The 21,028-nt window shown below is 44.4% G+C and overlaps 1 protein-coding gene across 1 annotated transcript; it reads left to right on the top strand.

Annotated features, from left to right (window-relative positions):
* Nucleotides 1–135: 135 nt before the first annotated feature.
* Nucleotides 136–17,814, top strand: LOC117499246 (disintegrin and metalloproteinase domain-containing protein 15-like; the record flags this gene model as incomplete). The annotated part of the gene is given in 3 exon segments (XM_034151631.1): nt 136–383; nt 6,561–6,640; nt 17,738–17,814. Coding segments are annotated over 3 exon segments (242 nt in total), but the record flags the coding sequence as incomplete, so codon positions are not given.
* Nucleotides 17,815–21,028: the final 3,214 nt, after the last annotated feature.

Below are 21,028 nucleotides of genomic sequence, written 5' to 3'. Positions count from 1 at the left end.
CCTCCCCCTCCTCTCTCTCTCTTAAAGGGACAGGCGACCTCGCTGTTATAAACAGGACAACCAGAGAGAGAGAGAACCGGAGAGAAAACCGGAGAGAGAGAGAGACAGAAAACTGGAGAGAGAGAGACAGAAAACTGGAGAGAGAGAGAGAGACAGAAAATTGGAGAGAGAGAGACAGAAAACCGGAGAGAGAGAGAGAAAGAGAGAACCGGAGGAGTCCCGGTCCCTCTGCTCGGTGGGTGTGAGCAGCATGGAGTTGTTTTGACCGGACACAGAGCGACCTGCTCCCGGTGAGAGGATGACAGGAGCTGTCACCGTGCTGCTGCTCAGCGCTGCCTTCACTGCCGCCCGGTCCCTGAACGCACCGCGGGACAGGCTGACCGGTAACGATTTACGGGTTTTTGAGTCTTTTAGCCACGTTTTTCAAACCGTATTTACATGTATGAGATCAGCTGTTAGTGTGATCCAGAGGAGGGGAGTACATTTACTCAAGTACCGTACTGAAGTACACTTTAATGTACTTTCTTAAGTACATTCAATGCTTTGTTCTTAAACTCCATTATAATTCAAAGGGAAATCATGTCATTTAACTCCACATCATTGATTTAACAGCTTTGGCTACTTTGAACAAAATGCACCTCTTTTATTTGTATTGTTTAATGTCTTATATATTTGTTGTATTGTTGGAGGAGCTCAGGACTCCAGATGTCTGACCTGGAGCTCTGTGCATGTGATGATAAAGCCTTTGACATTAGGAAACTAGTGAAGTCACAAAGAGTGAAAACATTTAGCTAAAAGTCCATCAGATCTGTGTTAGTCTACCACAGTTCAATGTGATGCAACAATATGATGTAGAAATGTCTCATAACTATAACTAGTTAATGTAAGGACCTCTGCATCTCTCTGGTTGAACTGTGAAGCACCTTCAGATGACGTGTTATTATTATTCTATAATATATCATTATGAAGCACACGGAGAATATGGTTTCACTGTTTAAACACAAATAATATACTGTATACATCCCCTGTACATGATGTATGACTTAAGTGTGTTAGTGTAAATGAGTAACGCTCAAATTCAGCTCAAAGTGAAGGTAGCATGGTGTGTGTGTGACCGTGTGTGTGTGAGTGTGAGACTGTGTGTGTGTGTGTGTGACCGTGTGTGTGTGAGTGTGAGACTGTGTGTGTGTGTGTGTGTGACCGTGTGTGTGTGAGTGTGAGACTGTGTGTGTGTGTGTGAGACTGTGTGTGTGTGTGACCGTATGTGTGAGTGTGAGACCGTGTGTGAGTGTGAGACCGTGTGTGAGTGTGAGACTGTGTGTGTGTGTGTGTGAGTGTGAGACTGTGTGTGTGACCGTGTGTGAGACTGTGTGTGTGACCGTGAGTGTGTGACCGTGTGAGTGTGAGACCGTGTGTGAGTGTGAGACCGTGTGTGTGTGTGTGTGTGACCGTGTGTGTGTGAGTGTGAGACTGTGTGTGTGACCGTGTGTGTGTGAGACTGTGTGTGTGTGACCGTGAGTGTGTGACCGTGTGAGTGTGAGACCGTGTGTGAGTGTGAGACCGTGTGCGTGTGACCGTGTGTGTGTGTGAGTGTGAGACCGTGTGTGTGACCGTGTGTGTGTGTGAGTGAGACTGTGTGTGGGTGTGAGAGACCGTGTGTGTGTGACCGTGTGTGTGTGACCGTGTGTGACCGTGTGTGTGTGTGAGACCGTGTGTGTGTGAGTGTGAGACCGTGTGTGTGACCGTGTGTGTGTGTGTGAGACTGTGTGTGTGTGTGTGTGACCGTGTGTGAGTGTGAGACCGTGTGCGTGTGTGTGTGACCGTGTGTCAGAGTTTCCCGTATCCGGTAATTACCGGACAATGACCGGTAAAATATGCTGAAGTCCGGCAAATCTAAATCTCTCCGGTCAAAATGTCCGGTCAAAATAATTTTCCCTTAGCGCAATACCGCATCAGTTGCGCCACTTATGTGACAGACAAGAATAGTATGTGACAGACAAAAGAGTATGTGACAGACAAAAATTGTCAATTCTAATGTCTAACACTTAATGTGGAGAAAGAGATGTCCTGTATGGGTTGATTGTGCGTTGATCTGTTGGTAATGCCTCGGGGTTCCGGTGGGCATGTAAACAAATGCATAATGCTGCGCTATACTTTGTGGCCTCATCCGGTTGCATAGCGACGCTTATTGTTTAGGTGTCTTTTAACAAGCAGGTAGTCATATCATTAGCTAGAACTAGCTAGATCTGATCGATATGGACATAAATGCGAGTAAAGTCTAATCTGACAGGAGAGAGAGATCGGCATGCTTGCTGACGAGTCGACACGCAGCTCTGCATGATCCCCTGCAGCGGCGAGCAGAGCAAAACACACTTCAGGTTAGAAAATCACACGTAGCTATTTTAATTACCTCTCAAACTACCTAAACTAGTTATAGATATGTTTAGTTTTACTGTCGGGTCACTCATTACTGGATCCGCGAGCTGCATGATACTGACGGGCTGTCAGGAGAAGGAGAGAGCGCTCCGTTTATTATTCCCGCGTTTTTGTAAATTACTGTACACTTTTGAATAATGTAGTTAATCTACTATAATTAGTTTGTTTAATGTCGAATCATATCAATTTGTTTTAAAGCTCAATAAATAACAAAGAAGACCTTTAAACCGGCACTTATCTAATTTTGTCCGGAAGATTTCAACTTTAACGGACATGTTGACCGGCAAAAAAATATTCTAACGGGAACTCTGCCGTGTGTGTGTGAGTGTGTGACCGTGTGTGTGTGTGACCGTGTGTGTGTGACCGTGTGTGTGTGAGTGTGAGACCGTGTGTGTGACCGTGTGTGTGTGAGTGTGCGACTGTGTGTGTGTGACCGTGAGTGTGTGACCGTGTGTGAGTGTGAGACCGTGTGCGTGTGTGTGTGTGACCGTGTGTGTGTGTGAGTGTGAGACCGTGTGTGTGACCGTGTGTGTGAGTGAGACTGTGTGTGGGTGTGAGAGACCGTGTGTGTGTGACCGTGCGTGTGACCGTGTGTGTGTGACCGTGTGTGTGTGTGAGTGTGTGACCGTGTGTGTGTGTGACCGTGTGTGTGTGTGTGAGACCGTGTGTGTGAGTGTGAGACCGTGTGTGAGTGTGAGACCGTGTGTGAGTGTGAGACCGTGTGTGTGTGACCGTGTGTGTGTGAGTGTGAGACCGTGTTTGTGTGTGTGTGACCGTGTGTGTGTGAGTGAGACTGTGTGTGGGTGTGAGAGACCGTGTGTGTGTGACCGTGTGTGTGTGAGTGTGTGACCGTGTGTGTGTGTGACCGTGTGTGTGTGACCGTGTGTGTGAGTGTGTGACCGTGTGTGTGACCGTGTGTGTGAGTGTGTGACCGTGTGTGTGTGACCGTGTGTGTGTGAGTGAGACTGTGTGTGGGTGTGAGAGACCGTGTGTGTGTGACCGTGTGTGTGTGAGTGTGTGACCGTGTGTGTGTGACCGTGTGTGTGTGACCGTGTGTGTGAGTGTGTGACCGTGTGTGTGTGACCGTGTGAGTGAGTGTGAGACCGTGTGTGAGTGTGAGACCGTGTGTGAGTGTGAGACCGTGTGTGAGTGTGAGACCGTGTGTGTGTGACCGTGTGTGTGAGACCGTGTGTGTGAGTGTGAGACCGTGTGTGTGAGTGTGAGACCGTGTGTGAGTGTGAGACCGTGTGTGTGTGAGTGTGAGACCGTGTGTGTGTGTGAGTGTGAGACCGTGTGTGTGTGTGAGACCGTGTGTGAGTGTGAGACCGTGTGTGTGTGAGTGTGAGACCGTGTGTGTGTGTGTGAGACCGTGTGTGAGTGAGTGTGAGACCGTGTGTGTGTGTGTGTGAGACCGTGTGTGTGAGTGTGAGAACCTGTGTGTGTGTGTGTGACTGTGAGACTGTGTGTGTGTGCGAGAGACCGTGTGTGTGTGACCGTGTGTGTGTGTGAGTGTGAGACCGTGTGTGTGACCGTGTGTGTGTGAGTGAGACTGTGTGTGGGTGTGAGAGACCGTGTGTGTGTGTGACCGTGTGACCGTGTGTGTGTGAGTGTGTGACCGTGTGTGTGTGTGACCGTGTGTGTGAGTGTGAGACCGTGTGTGAGTGTGAGACCGTGTGTGTGAGTGTGAGACCGTGTGTGTGAGTGTGAGACCGTGTGTGAGTGTGAGGCCGTGTGTGTGTGAGTGTGAGACCGTGTGTGTGAGTGTGAGACCGTGTGTGTGAGTGTGAGACCGTGTGTGAGTGTGAGACCGTGTGTGTGTGAGTGTGAGACCGTGTGTGTGTGTGAGTGTGAGACCGTGTGTGTGTGTGAGACCGTGTGTGAGTGTGAGACCGTGTGTGTGTGAGTGTGAGACCGTGTGTGTGTGTGAGTGTGAGACCGTGTGTGAGTGTGAGACCGTGTGTGTGTGAGTGTAAGACCGTGTGTGTGTGTGTGAGACCGTGTGTGTGTGTGTGAGACCGTGTGTGAGACCGTGTGTGTGTGTGTGAGACCGTGTGTGAGACCGTGTGTGAGACCGTGTGTGTGTGAGTGTGAGACCGTGTGTGTGAGTGTGAGACCGTGTGTGTGTGAGTGTGAGACCGTGTGTGTGTGTGAGTGTGAGACCGTGTGTGTGTGTGTGAGACCGTGTGTGTGTGAGTGTGAGACCGTGTGTGTGAGACCGTGTGTGTGAGTGTGAGACTGTGTGTGTGTGTGTGTGTGTGTGAGACCGTGTGTGTGTGGGTGTGAGACCGTGTGTGTGTGTGTGTGTGTGTGTGTGTGTGACTGTGAGACTGTGTGTGTGTGTGTGTGTGAGAGACCGTGTGTGTGTGTGTGTGAGACCGTGTGTGTGTGTGTGTGTGTGTGTGACTGTGAGACTGTGTGTGTGTGTGTGTGAGAGACCGTGTGTGTGTGTGTGTGAGACCGTGTGTGTGTGAGACTGTGTGTGTGTGGGAGACTGTGTGTGTGTGTGTGTGTGAGACCGTGTGTGTGTGAGACTGTGTGTGTGTGTGTGTGTGTGTGTGTGTGTGTGTAACCATATGTGTGTGTGTGAGACCGTGTGTGTGTGTAAGTGGGGGAAAGTGAGTGTGTGTGTGAGCTTTAACTTAATTGGATGCTTGCCCGTTGCTAGGTAGCTAATCTGAGGCTATAAGCTAGCAGCTAACGGTAAACCCTCTGCTCACCTTCCTGCTGATTGGTTTAGAAGTTGCAGTGAATCAGAATGAAACCTGAACGCCTTCCTCTGGAATCACACGTGGAGGCTTTCTGCTACTAAACTACGCCGTCTACATTTTGAACAAGAACAAACTAAACTAAACCTCTCAGTAAATCTGAACAATCTCTCAGATCTCTGTTGAATCGTCTCAGTCTGATTACTCCGTGTTCATGTGTGCATGGAGATATATATATATATATATATATATATATATATATAGCCTGGTAGCTGCTCATAGGCAGACTGCATGCTGGGACATTCACACAAGTAGCATACATTGCTTCAATTAGCATCTACAGGCAATAGCTCATACTGGCTTGTCAGATTTGGACAGTTTTGAAGTGGTTTGGGGGGTGATGTTCATCTGGTGCTCTGTGCCCAACACGACACACACACACACACACACACACACACACACACACACACACACACACACACACACACACACACACACACACACACACACACACACACACACACACACACACACACACACGATGGTTGTTATTGTTCTGGGTGTTTCCTTTATGTCTGTATAACTGTAGAGACTACCTGAGGAGAAGGACTGTTTCATGAGATCTATAAACCTTCCTCTCACAGGAGAGCTGCTCTGAACACGGTGGAACTAAACCCTTTTTGTTTACAGAGCTTTGAGTAGACTTCATAATGAGGTTCAGAGAAATGCCCTGGCTTTACTGACGGTTCAATAAGTTCACAACAAGAGTACAGTCAAAGCTGTGTGTGCAGCTCGAGGGAATCGAGTTGTATAGCGCTTCTCCTAATGCTCAAAGACGCTTATCGGTCATAATTCTCTCTAAAATCTATTTCATATTGCTGGGAAAGAAACTACATTTTACAAGATGACATTGAACACATCATGGTTAAGCAATCATTTACCTTTCGCCAAGTTCTAAGAGCCTGAACGTCGCATAGTGCAACTCAATGGAAACTTCGTTAGCTGTTAGCTTCTCGTTATTTAGCACGACTGTACTTCGACTGCTAACCGCTAACTGCTAACGGTAGCTCTGCTGCTGATTGGTTGTCACGGCGCAGCGTTATCAGGTGTCCAGTAATAATGATAAATGAGTGTAAACTTCTTCCCACTTCTTTCCAGATGTGTAATCAGATCATTTGTTTATAGATCATTTGTAAGTCAATAATATTTTAGTTTATCAATTTGATACTGCTGAAGTTTGTACAGTCTCATAATTCTCTTGTTTCATTATTATTATTATTTTTTGGATTATTGTTTTACATGTTCTAATCAAATCAAATGAGAAGTCCTGAATGCTAATGTTCTGTTAGCATAGTGTTCTGAATGTTGTCCGGTATCCTGCCGTTCCGACCAATCGCTGACCTGCGTGTTTGTGCTCAGACAGGCGCCCCCTGCTGGAGAAAACCCGTCCCTTCATCCTGGTGGACGGAGAGAGGAGGAGCCTCGCTGAAGCTCTGCAGGTATGATTGGCTCTCCATTATCCAGGGATATGATTGGCTGTTGGTCTCCATTATCCAGGGATGTCATTGGCTGTTGGTCTCTATTATCCAGGGATATGATTGGCTGTTGGTCTCCATTATCAAGGGATGTCATTGGCTGTTGGTCTCCATTATCCAGGGATGTCATTGGCTGTTGGTCTCCATTATCCAGGGATATGATTGGCTGTTGGTCTCTATTATCCAGGGATATGATTGGCTGTTGGTCTCCATTATCAAGGGATGTCATTGGCTGTTGGTCTCCATTATCCAGGGATGTCATTGGCTATTGGTCTCCATTATCAAGGGATATTATTGGCTGTTGGTCTCCATTATCCAGGGATGTCATTGGCTGTTGGTCTCCATTATCAAGGGATGTCATTGGCTGTTGGTCTCCATTATCCAGGGATGTCATTGGCTGTTGGTCTCCATTATCCAGGGATGTCATTGGCTGTTGGTCTCCATTATCCAGGGATGTCATTGGCTGTTGGTCTCCATTATCCAGGGATATGATTGGCTGTTGGTCTCCATTATCCAGGGATGTCATTGGCTGTTGGTCTCTATTATCCAGGGATGTCATTGGCTGTTGGTCTCCATTATCAAGGGATGTCATTGGCTGTTGGTCTCCATTATCCAGGGATGTCATTGGCTGTTGGTCTCTATTATCCAGGGATGTCATTGGCTGTTGGTCTCCATTATCAAGGGATATTATTGGCTGTTGGTCTCCATTATCAAGGGATGTCATTGGCTGTTGGTCTCCATTATCAAGGGATATTATTGGCTGTTGGTCTCCATTATCCAGGGATATGATTGGCTGTTGGTCTCTATTATCCAGGGATATGATTGGCTGTTGGTCTCCATTATCAAGGGATGTCATTGGCTGTTGGTCTCCATTATCCAGGGATGTCATTGGCTATTGGTCTCCATTATCAAGGGATATGATTGGCTGTTGGTCTCCATTATCAAGGGATGTCATTGGCTGTTGGTCTCTATTATCCAGGGATGTCATTGGCTGTTGGTCTCTATTATCCAGGGATGTCATTGGCTGTTGGTCTCCATTATCCAGGGATATGATTGGCTGTTGGTCTCCATTATCCAGGGATGTCATTGGCTGTTGGTCTCCATTATCCAGGGATGTCATTGGCTGTTGGTCTCCATTATCCAGGGATATGATTGGCTGTTGGTCTCTATTATCCAGGGATATTATTGGCTGTTGGTCTCCATTATCCAGGGATGTAATTGGCTGTTGGTCTCCATTATCCAGGGATATTATTGGCTGTTGGTCTCCATTATCCAGGGATGTCATTGGCTGTTGGTCTCCATTATCCAGGGATATGATTGGCTGTTGGTCTCTATTATCCAGGGATATTATTGGCTGTTGGTCTCCATTATCCAGGGATGTCATTGGCTGTTGGTCTCCATTATCCAGGGATATGATTGGCTGTTGGTCTCTATTATCCAGGGATATTATTGGCTGTTGGTCTCCATTATCCAGGGATGTCATTGGCTGTTGGTCTCTATTATCCAGGGATGTCATTGGCTGTTGGTCTCCATTATCAAGGGATGTCATTGGCTGTTGGTCTCCATTATCCAGGGATGTCATTGGCTGTTGGTCTCTATTATCCAGGGATGTCATTGGCTGTTGGTCTCCATTATCAAGGGATATTATTGGCTGTTGGTCTCCATTATCAAGGGATGTCATTGGCTGTTGGTCTCCATTATCCAGGGATGTCATTGGCTGTTGGTCTCCATTATCAAGGGATGTCATTGGCTGTTGGTCTCCATTATCCAGGGATGTCATTGGCTGTTGGTCTCCATTATCAAGGGATGTCATTGGCTGTTGGTCTCCATTATCAAGGGATGTCATTGGCTGTTGGTCTCCATTATCCAGGGATGTCATTTGCTGTTGGTCTCCATTATCCAGGGATATGATTGGCTGTTGGTCTCCATTATCAAGGGATGTCATTGGCTGTTGGTCTCCATTATCAAGGGATGTCATTGGCTGTTGGTCTCCATTATCAAGGGATGTCATTGGCTGTTGGTCTCCATTATCAAGGGATGTCATTGGCTGTTGGTCTCCATTATCAAGGGATGTCATTGGCTGTTGGTCTCCATTATCAAGGGATGTCATTTGCTGTTGGTCTCCATTATCCAGGGATATGATTGGCTGTTAAGGAGTAATCTTTCTTTTATTTGATGCATCCCGTTGAATATTCGTTGTATGATTTCCTGGCAGACTTGAAGTGAGGAAGTCCACCATCTCTCTGCCTTGATCTGGTTCTCCTCATGTGTAATGGATCTCTGTTTAAATAAAGTTATTCAAAGCGTTCTGTCTCTCGTCAGGAAGACGCTTTTGTATATTTCAGTGGCAGGAAGTCTCTCTTCATTAACGGTCGGGAGTGTTTCAGTCATAAGAGACAGGAAGGCAGGCAACGTTTCATCAGGAGGGGGGGAGGGTGTTAGAGGACGGACACTTCCTGTGCAGCTGACAGCAGATCTGACATCATTTCCTGTTCAACCGGTAGATGAGCAGAACACCAAACACACAGCAACTTTTAAATGGCTGAATTATTAACTTCATGGTTTTTCAAGTCAATTCATTATAAAGACAGGAAGTGAATTGGAAAAGCTCAAACTATTCCCTGGTGGATGTTTCATTTGGATTATTGGTGGGATACAATTCATTATTTGAAGACGTAAAGTTGAACTATTTCAGATTTTGAGTCGAAAAATGTAAATACAATCATGAGACAAAATGAAAGATACACCTGAACATCAGCAGGAGAGGACTCTTTAAAGTAGAGACACTACATACTGATATACACCTGAACATCAGCAGGAGAGGACTCTTTAAAGTAGAGACACTACATACTGATATACAGCTGAACATCAGCAGGAGAGGACTCTTTAAAGTAGAGACACTACATACTGATATACACCTGAACATCAGCAGGAGAGGACTCTTTAAAGTAGAGACACTACATACTGATATACACCTGAACATCAGCAGGAGAGGACTCTTTAAAGTAGAGACACTACATACTGATATACAGCTGAACATCAGCAGGAGAGGACTCTTTAAAGTAGAGACACTACATACTGATATACACCTGAACATCAGCAGGAGAGAACTCTTTAAAGTAGAGACACTACATACTGATATACACCTGAACATCAGCAGGAGAGGACTCTTTAAAGTAGAGACACTACATACTGATAAACACTTGAACATCAGCAGGAGAGGACTCTTTAAAGTAGAGACACTACATACTGATATACACCTGAACATCAGCAGGAGAGGACTCTTTAAAGTAGAGACACTACATACTGATATACACCTGAACATCAGCAGGAGAGGACTCTTTAAAGTAGAGACACTACATACTGATATACACCTGAACATCAGCAGGAGAGGACTCTTTAAAGAAGAGACACTACATACTGATATACACCTGAACATCAGAGGAGAGGACTCTTTAAAGTAGAGACACTACATACTGATAAACACTTGAACATCAGCAGGAGAGGACTCTTTAAAGTAGAGACACTACATACTGATATACACCTGAACATCAGAGGAGAGGACTCTTTAAAGTAGAGACACTACATACTGATAAACACTTGAACATCAGCAGGAGAGGACTCTTTAAAGTAGAGACACTACATACTGATATACACCTGAACATCAGCAGGAGGGACTCTTTAAAGTAGAGACACTACATACTGATATACACCTGAACATCAGCAGGAGAGGACTCTTTAAAGTAGAGACACTACATACTGATATACACCTGAACATCAGCAGGAGAGGACTCTTTAAAGTAGAGACACTACATACTGATATACACCTGAACATCAGCAGGAGAGGACTCTTTAAAGTAGAGACACTACATACTGATATACACCTGAACATCAGCAGGAGAGGACTCTTTAAAGTAGAGACACTACATACTGATATACACCTGAACATCAGCAGGAGAGGACTCTTTAAAGTAGAGACACTACATACTGATATACACCTGAACATCAGCAGGAGAGGACTCTTTAAAGTAGAGACACTACATACTGATATACACCTGAACATCAGCAGGAGAGGACTCTTTAAAGTAGAGACACTACATACTGATATACACCTTGAACATCAGCAGGAGAGGACTCTTTAAAGTAGAGACACTACATACTGATATACACCTGAACATCAGCAGGAGAGGACTCTTTAAAGTAGAGACACTACATACTGATATACACCTGAACATCAGCAGGAGAGGACTCTTTAAAGTAGAGACACTACATACTGATATACACCTGAACATCAGCAGGAGGAGGACTCTTAAAGTAGAGACACTACATACTGATAACACCTGAAACATCAGCAGGAGAGGACTCTTTAAAGTAGAGACACTACATACTGATATACACCTGAACATCAGCAGGAGAGGAACTCTTTAAAGTAGAGACCTACATACTGATATACACCTGAACATCAGCAGGAGAGGACTCTTTAAAGTAGAGACACTACATACTGATATACACTGAACATCAGAGGAGGACTCTTTAAAGTAGAGACACTACATACTGATAAACACTGAACATCAGCAGGAGAGGACTCTTTAAAGTAGAGACACTACATACTGATATACACCTGAACATCAGCAGGAGAGGACTCTTTATAGTAGAGACACTACATACTGATATACACCTGAACATCAGCAGGAGAGGACTCTTTAAAGTAGAGACACACATACTGATATACACCTGAACATGCAGGAGAGGACTCTTTAAAGTAGAGACACTACATACTGATATACACCTGAACATCAGCAGGAGAGGACTCTTTAAAGTAGAGACACTACATACTGATATACACCTGAACATCAGCAGGAGAGGACTCTTTAAGTAGAGACACTACATACTGATATACACCTGAACATCAGCAGGAGAGGACTCTTTAAAGTAGAGACACTACATACTGATAATACACCTGAACATCAGCAGGAGAGGACTCTTTAAAGTAGAGACACTACATACTGATATACACCTGAACATCAGCAGGAGAGGACTCTTTAAAGTAGAGACACTACATACTGATATACACCTGAACATCAGCAGGAGAGGAACTCTTTAAAGTAGAGACACTACATACTGATATACACCTGAACATCAGCAGGAGAGGACTCTTTAAAGTAGAGACACTACATACTGATAAACACCTGAACATCAGCAGGAGAGGACTCTTTAAAGTAGAGACACTACATACTGATATACACCTGAACATCAGCAGGAGAGGACTCTTTAAAGTAGAGACACTACATACTGATATACACCTGAACATCAGCAGGAGAGGACTCTTTAAAGTAGAGACACTACATACTGATATACACCTGAACATCAGCAGGAGAGGACTCTTTAAAGTAGAGACACTACATACTGATATACACCTGAACATCAGCAGGAGAGGACTCTTTAAAGTAGAGACACTACATACTGATATACACCTGAACATCAGCAGGAGAGGACTCTTTAAAGTAGAGACACTACATACTGATATACACCTGAACATCAGCAGGAGAGGACTCTTTAAAGTAGAGACACTACATACTGATATACACCTGAACATCAGCAGGAGAGGACTCTTTAAAAGTAGAGACACTACATACTGATATACACCTGAACATCAGCAGGAGAGGACTCTTTAAAGTAGAGACACTACATACTGATATACACCTGAACATCAGCAGGAGAGGACTCTTTAAAGTAGAGACACTACATACTGATATACAACCTGAACATCAGCAGGAGAGGACTCTTTAAAGTAGAGACACTACATACTGATATAACACCTGAACATCAGCAGGAGAGGACTCTTTAAAGTAGAGACACTACATACTGATATACACCTGAACATCAGCAGGAGAGGACTCTTTAAAGTAGAGACACTACATACTGATATAACACCTGAACATCAGCAGGAGAGGACTCTTTAAAGTAGAGACACTACATACTGATATACACCTGAACATCAGCAGGAGAGGACTCTTAAAGTAGAGACACTACATACTGATATACACCTGAACATCAGCAGGAGAGGACTCTTTAAAGTAGAGACACTACATACTGATATACACCTGAACATCAGCAGGAGAGGACTCTTTAAAGTAGAGACACTACATACTGATATACACTTGAACATCAGCAGGAGAGGACTCTTTAAAGTAGAGACACTACATACTGATATACACCTGAACATCAGCAGGAGAGGACTCTTTAAAGTAGAGACACTACATACTGATAACACCTGAACATCAGCAGGAGAGGACTCTTTAAAGTAGAGACACTACATAACTGATATACACCTGAACATCAGCAGGAGAGGACTCTTTAAAGTAGAGACACTACATACTGATATACACCTGAACATCAGCAGGAGAGGACTCTTTAAAGTAGAGACACTACATACTGATATACACCTGAACATCAGCAGGAGAGGACTCTTTAAAGTAGAGGACACTACATACTGATATAACACCTGAACATCAGCAGGTGAGGACTCTTTAAAGTAGAGACCACTACATACTGATATACACCTGAACATCAGCAGGAGAGGACTCTTTAAAGTAGAGACACTACATACTGATATACACCTGAACATCAGCAGGAGAGGACTCTTTAAAGTAGAGACACTACATACTGATATACACCTGAACATCAGCAGGAGAGGACTCTTTAAAGTAGAGACACTACATACTGATAAACACTTGAACATCAGCAGGAGAGGACTCTTTAAGTAGAGACACTACATACTGATATAACACCTGAACATCAGCAGGAGAGGACTCTTTAAAGTAGAGACACTACATACTGATATACACCTGAACATCAGCAGGAGAGGACTCTTTAAAGTAGAGACACTACATACTGATATACACCTGAACATCAGCAGGAGAGGACTCTTTAAAGTAAGAGACACTACATACTGATAACACTGAACATCAGCAGGAGAGGACTCTTTAAAGTAGAGACACTACTACTGATATACACCTGAACATCAGCAGGAGAGGACTCTTTAAAGTAGAGACACTACATACTGATATACACCTGAACATCAGCAGGAGAGGACTCTTTAAAGTAGAGACACTACATACTGATATACACCTGAAACATCAGCAGGAGAGGACTCTTTTAAAGTAGAGACACTACATACTGATATACACCTGAACATCAGCAGGAGAGGACTCTTTAAAGTAGAGACACTACATACTGATATACACCTGAACATCAGCAGGAGAGGACTCTTTAAAGTAGAGACACTACATACTGATATACACCTGACATCAGCAGGAGAGGACTCTTTAAAGTAGAGACACTACATACTGATATACACTCTGAACATCAGCAGGAGAGGACTCTTTAAAGTAGAGACACTACATACTGATATACACCTGAACATCAGCAGGAGAGGACTCTTTAAAGTAGAGACACTACATACTGATATACACCTGAACATCAGCAGGAGAGGACTCTTTAAAGTAGAGACCACTACATACTGATATTACACCTGAACATCAGCAGGAGAGGACTCTTTAAAGTAGAGACACTACATACTGATATACACCTGAACATCAGCAGGAGATGACTCTTTAAAGTAGAGACACTACATACTGATATACACCTGAACATCAGCAGGAGAGGACTCTTTAAAGTAGAGACACTACATACTGATATACACCTGAACATCAGCAGGAGAGGACTCTAACTCTTTAAAGTAGAGACACATACTGATATACACCTGAACACAGCGGAGAGGGACTCGTAAGTAGAGGACTACATACTGAATACACTGAACAGCAGGAGAGGACTCTTAAAGTAAGAGACAACTACATACTGATATACACCTGAACATCAGCAGGAGAGGACTCTTTAAAGTAGAGACACTACATACTGATATAACACCTGAACATCAGCAGGAGAGGACTCTTTAAAGTAGAGACACTACATACTGATATACAACCTGAACATCAGCAGGAGAGGACTCTTTAAAGTAGAGACACTACATACTGATATACACCTGAACATCAGCAGGAGAGGACTCTTTAAAGTAGAGACACTACATACTGATATACACCTGAACAATCAGGCAGGAGAGGACTCTTTAAAGTAGAGACACTACATACTGATATACACCTGAACATCAGCAGGAGAGGACTCTTTAAAGTAGAGACACTACATACTGATATACACCTGAACATCAGCAGGAGAGGACTCTTTAAAGTAGAGACACTACATACTGATATACACCTGAACATCAGCAGGAGAGGACTCTTTAAAGTAGAGACACTACATACTGATATACACCTGAACATCAGCAGGAGAGGACTCTTTAAAGTAGAGACAACATACTGATATACACCTGAACATCAGCAGGAGAGGACTCTTTAAAGTAGAGACACTACATACTGATATACACCTGAACATCAGCAGGAGAGGACTCTTTAAAGTAGAGACACTACATACTGATATACACCTGAACATCAGCAGGAGAGGACTCTTTAAAGTAGAGACACTACATACTGATATTATTATTATTATTATTATTGTTTCAATAATGTTAAATCTAAAATCTAGACCTTGATTCTGATATCAGAGATTTATTTTGGGTGTTTCTCTAAATGAGCAGAAATCCCCTCCGAGGCGTGTTTGTTTTCCCCACCCTGTACTCTGAGGGGGGGGGCATTGTGTGCAGGATAGAGGGTGTGTGTGGTGTGTGTGTGTGTGTGTGTGTGTGTGTGTGTGTGTGTGTGTGTGTGTGTGTGTTGTGTGTGTGTGTGTGGGTGTGTGTGTGTGTGTGTTTGTGTGTGTGTGTGTGTTGTGTGTGTGTTTGTGTGGTGTGTGTGGTGTGTGTGTGTGTGTGTGTGTGTGTGTTGAGTCATGTTCAGGTCAGAACGCCAAGTATCTACAAAAGCATTGTTCCTGATGAGGAGGCGTTCACTGACCTCTTAAAGTCCAGGGAGAAACCACCGCAGCTTAAACACATTAGAGCTGAAACTGTCCTCCGTTCATCAGAATCAGAAATAATTCAGATTGTTAATTAATTGAATCTTAAGTTAAAATGTTCATGTTTTCACTGAAGATCTGTGGATAAATGAGACGACGTGAAACATGGAGCTGTGGAACTGTTTAACAAATAATCATAACGTGTTCCTCCATGTTTATAAGTTACCATCCGCTTATTGTGTTATCGCTGAATTGCTCCCTACACACACACACACACACACACACACACACACACACACACACACACACACACACACACACACACACACACACACAGTTGAAGCTTCATTAGCTCTGGTTTCTCCGTTGGTTTTAATCTCAGCTCTTACAGTCCCTCACCCTCTGAGTGTTACTGATGAGGTCATGTTTCCGGATGATGTCAGACTCTGGGCGAGGCCGGCACCACAGAAGAAGAGAGGAGGAGGGTTACATTCCTCCTGAAACAGTGAGAGTCCATACAGAGAGACTGAACCAGAAAGTAAAGATAATATTTAAAGAGTCCTCTCCTGCTGATGTTCAGGTGTATATCAGTATGTAGTGTCTCTACTTTAAAGAGTCCTCTCCTGCTGATGTTCAGGTGTATATCAGTATGTAGTGTCTCTACTTTAAAGAGTCCTCTCCTGCTGATGTTCAGGTGTATATCAGTATGTAGTGTCTCTACTTTAAAGAGTCCTCTCCTGCTGATGTTCAGGTGTATATCAGTATGTAGTGTCTCTACTTTAAAGAGTCCTCTCCTGCTGATGTTCAGGTGTATATCAGTATGTAGTGTCTCTACTTTAAAGAGTCCTCTCCTGCTGATGTTCAGGTGTATATCAGTATGTAGTGTCTCTACTTTAAAGAGTCCTCTCCTGCTGATGTTCAGGTGTATATCAGTATGTAGTGTCTCTACTTTAAAGAGTCCTCTCCTGCTGATGTTCAGGTGTATATCAGTGTATAGTGTCTCTACTTTAAAGAGTCCTCTCCTGCTGATGTTCAGGTGTATATCAGTATGTAGTGTCTCTACTTTAAAGAGTCCTCTCCTGCTGATGTTCAGGTGTATATCAGTATGTAGTGTCTCTACTTTAAAGAGTCCTCTCCTGCTGATGTTCAGGTGTATATCAGTATGTAGTGTCTCTACTTTAAAGAGTCCTCTCCTGCTGATGTTCAGGTGTATATCAGTATGTAGTGTCTCTACTTTAAAGAGTCCTCTCCTGCTGATGTTCAGATTGGTTAGCTGGACAGCTCTGTTGTGATTGGTCCTAATTATGAAGAAAATTGTATTCATTTTGATTTTCAGAAAAAGTCAAATTGTGAGATTTCTAGAAAAGTCAGAATTTTTCCCTTTTTCTTTTTTAACTCTTAATTCTGAGATTTCCAGTAAAAGTCAGAACTGAGATCTTCTATTGAACTCTTAATTGTATTTCTCTTTGCACTTGACACAAATAATGTAGTACCTGCTATAATAATATAGATTGATATCAATGAATAGATAACAATCATTGGACTGGTCATTGACGCGCACACGCGCACACACACACACACACACACACACACACACACACACACACACACACACACACACACACACACACAGAGGAGAAAGCGTAGTAGGAAGTGACTCCTTCACAGAGCAGCTCTATTAAGGGGCAGGAAGCTCTCTGATTGGATAACGGATGTACTTAGCCCCGCCCACATCCTAAAGGACAGGAGACAGGAAGCCCTGATGAAGGGGAGACTACATTCATATTATTAACTAATTAACTACATTTTTTTTTTTTTAAAAGACTATTTGTATTCTTTGAATAATGTTTTTTTTTTTTTTATCCAAACTTTTCAGATATTTTTTGTGGTATTTTTCTTTGAACATTTACTTACAAGATATAACCCAAAAAATGTGTGTATTTAAATATATATTTATACATGGGTGTTAAAGTAACAATGATGAAATGTCTTCAACAGTACAGGAGGCACTCTGCATTGTGGGAAACGTAGTCTTTTATCTTACAATGACTACAGATGATGCATTTATTTATCTGACTTCCTGTGTTTCAGGCCGGTCATCCTGACACGCTGCAGTTTGAGCTGCAGATGAGAGGGCAGCACTTCCTGTTTGACCTGCAGAAGAACCAGTGAGTCACATTTACTGAGGGGCAGTGAACACAACACCAACTAGAGAGGTGTGTCACATTTACTGAGGGGCAGTGAACACAACACCAACTAGAGAGGTGTGTCACATTTACTGAGGGGCAGTGAACACAACACCAACTAGAGAGGTGTGTCACATTTACTGAGGGGCAGTGAACACAACACCAACTAGAGAGGTGTCACATTTACTGAGGGGCAGTGAACACAACACCAACTAGAGAGGTGTCACATTTACTGAGGGGCAGTGAACACAACACCAACTAGAGAGGTGTGTCACATTTACTGAGGGGCAGTGAACACAACACCAACTAGAGAGGTGTGTCCCATTTACTGAGGGGCAGTGAACACAACACCAACTAGAGAGGTGTCACATTTACTGAGGGGCAGTGAACACAACACCAACTAGAGAGGTGTGTCCCATTTACTGAGGGGCAGTGAACACAACACCAACTAGAGAGGTGTCACATTTACTAAGGGGCAGTGAACACAACACCAACTAGAGAGGTGTCACATTTACTCAGGGGCAGTGAACACAACACCAACTAGAGAGGTGTCACATTTACTGAGGGGCAGTGAACACAACACCAACTAGAGAGGTGTCACATTTACTGAGGGGCAGTGAACACAACACCAACTAGAGAGGTGTCACATTTACTGAGGGGCAGTGAACACAACACTAACTAGAGAGGTGTCACATTTACTGAGGGGCAGTGAACACAACACCAACTAGAGAGGTGTCACATTTACTGAGGGGCAGTGAACACAACACCAACTAGAGAGGTGTGTCACATTTACTGAGGGGCAGTGAACACAACACCAACTAGAGAGGTGTGTCCCATTTACTGAGGGGCAGTGAACACAACACCAACTAGAGAGGTGTCACATTTAGTGAGGGGCAGTGAACACAACACCAACTAGAGAGGTGTGTCACATGTACTGAGGGGCAGTGAACACAACACCAACTAGAGAGGTGTCACATTTACTGAGGGGCAGTGAACACAACACCAACTAGAGAGGTGTGTCACATTTACTGAGGGGCAGTGAACACAACACCAACTAGAGAGGTGTGTCACATTTACTGAGGGGCAGTGAACACAACACCAACTAGAGAGGTGTGTCCCATTTACTGAGGGGCAGTGAACACAACACCAACTAGAGAGGTGTCACATTTACTGAGGGGCAGTGAACACAACACCAACTAGAGAGGTGTGTCACATGTACTGAGGGGCAGTGAACACAACACCAACTAGAGAGGTGTCACATTTACTCAGGGGCAGTGAACACAACACCAACTAGAGAGGTGTGTCACATTTACTGAGGGGCAGTGAACACAATACCAACTAGAGAGGTGTGTCCCATTTACTGAGGGGCAGTGAACACAACACCAACTAGAGAGGTGTGTCACATTTACTGAGGGGCAGTGAACACAACACCAACTAGAGAGGTGTGTCCCATTTACTGAGGGGCAGTGAACACAACACCAACTAGAGAGGTGTCACATTTACTGAGGGGCAGTGAACACAACACCAACTAGAGAGGTGTCACATTTACTGAGGGGCAGTGAACACAACACCAACTAGAGAGGTGTCACATTTACTGAGGGGCAGTGAACACAACACCAACTAGAGAGGTGTCACATTTACTGAGGGGCAGTGAACACAACACCAACTAGAGAGGTGTGTCCCATTTACTGAGGGGCAGTGAACACAACACCAACTAGAGACGGTGTAACATTTACTGAGGGGGGCAGTGAACACAACACCAACTAGAGAGGGTGTCCACATTTACTAAGGGGGGCAGTGAACACAACACCAACAGAGAGGTGTCACCTTACTTGAGGGCAGTGAACACAACACCAACTAGAGAGGTGTCACATTTACTGAGGGGCAGTGCACACAACACCAACTAGAGAGGTTGTGTCACATTTACGATGGGCCAGGGCAGTGAACACAAACACCAAAGAGAGAGGGTTGTCCCATTTACTGAGGGGCAGTGAACACAACACCAACTAGAGAGGGTCACATTTACTGAGGTGGCTCAGTGAACACAACACCAATAGAGAGGTGTGTCCCATTTACTGAGGGGCGCAGTGAACACAACACACAACTAGAGATGGTGTACATTTACTAAGGGGCAGGGAACAACAACCACCTACACGAGAGAGGTTGTCACATTTTACTGAGGGGGCAGTGAACACAACACCAACTAGAGAGGTGTCACATTTACTGAGGGGCAGTGAACACAACACCAACTAGAGAGGTGTGTCACATTTACTGAGGGGCAGTGAACACAACACCAACTAGAGAGGTGTGTCCCATTTACTGAGGGGCAGTGAACACAACACCAACTAGAGAGGTGTCACATTTACTGAGGGGCAGTGAAACAACACCAACTAGAGAGGTGTGTCCCATTTACTGAGGGGCAGTGAACACAACACCACTAGAGAGGTGTCACATTTACTAAGGGGCAGTGAACACAACACCAACTAGAGAGGTGTCACATTTACTCAGGGGCAGTGAACACAACACCAACTAGAGAGGTGTCACATTTACTGAGGGGCAGTGAACACAACACCAACTAGAGAGGTGTCACATTTACTGAGGGGCAGTGAACACAACACCAACTAGAGAGGTGTGTCACATTTACTGAGGGGCAGTGAACACAACACCAACTAGAGAGGTGTGTCACATTTACTGAGGGGCAGTGAACACAACACCAACTAGAGAGGTGTGTCACATTTACTGAGGGGCAGTGAACACAACACCAACTAGAGAGGTGTCAATTTACTGAGGGGCAGTGAACACAACACCAACTAGAGAGGTGTGTCACATTTACTGAGGGGCAGTGAACACAACACCAACTAGAGAGGTGTGTCCCATTTACTGAGGGCATGAACACAACACCACTAGAGAGGTGTCACATTTACTGAGGGGCAGTGAACACAACACCAACTAGAGGTGTGTCCCATTTACTGAGGGGCAGTGAACACAACACCAACTAGAGGTGTCACATTTACTAAGGGGCAGTGAACACAACACCAACTAGAGAGGTGTCACATTATCAGGGGCAGTGAACACAACACCAACTAGAGAGGTGTGTCACATGTACGAGGGCAGTGAACACAACACCAACTAGAGAGGTGTCACATTTACTGAGGGGCAGTGAACACAACACCAACTAGAGAGGTGTCACATTTAC

Source organism: Trematomus bernacchii, unplaced genomic scaffold, assembly GCF_902827165.1.
Source record: "Trematomus bernacchii unplaced genomic scaffold, fTreBer1.1, whole genome shotgun sequence".
NCBI lineage: Eukaryota > Metazoa > Chordata > Actinopteri > Perciformes > Nototheniidae > Trematomus > Trematomus bernacchii.
This window is presented reverse-complemented; position numbering and strand designations above follow the sequence as displayed.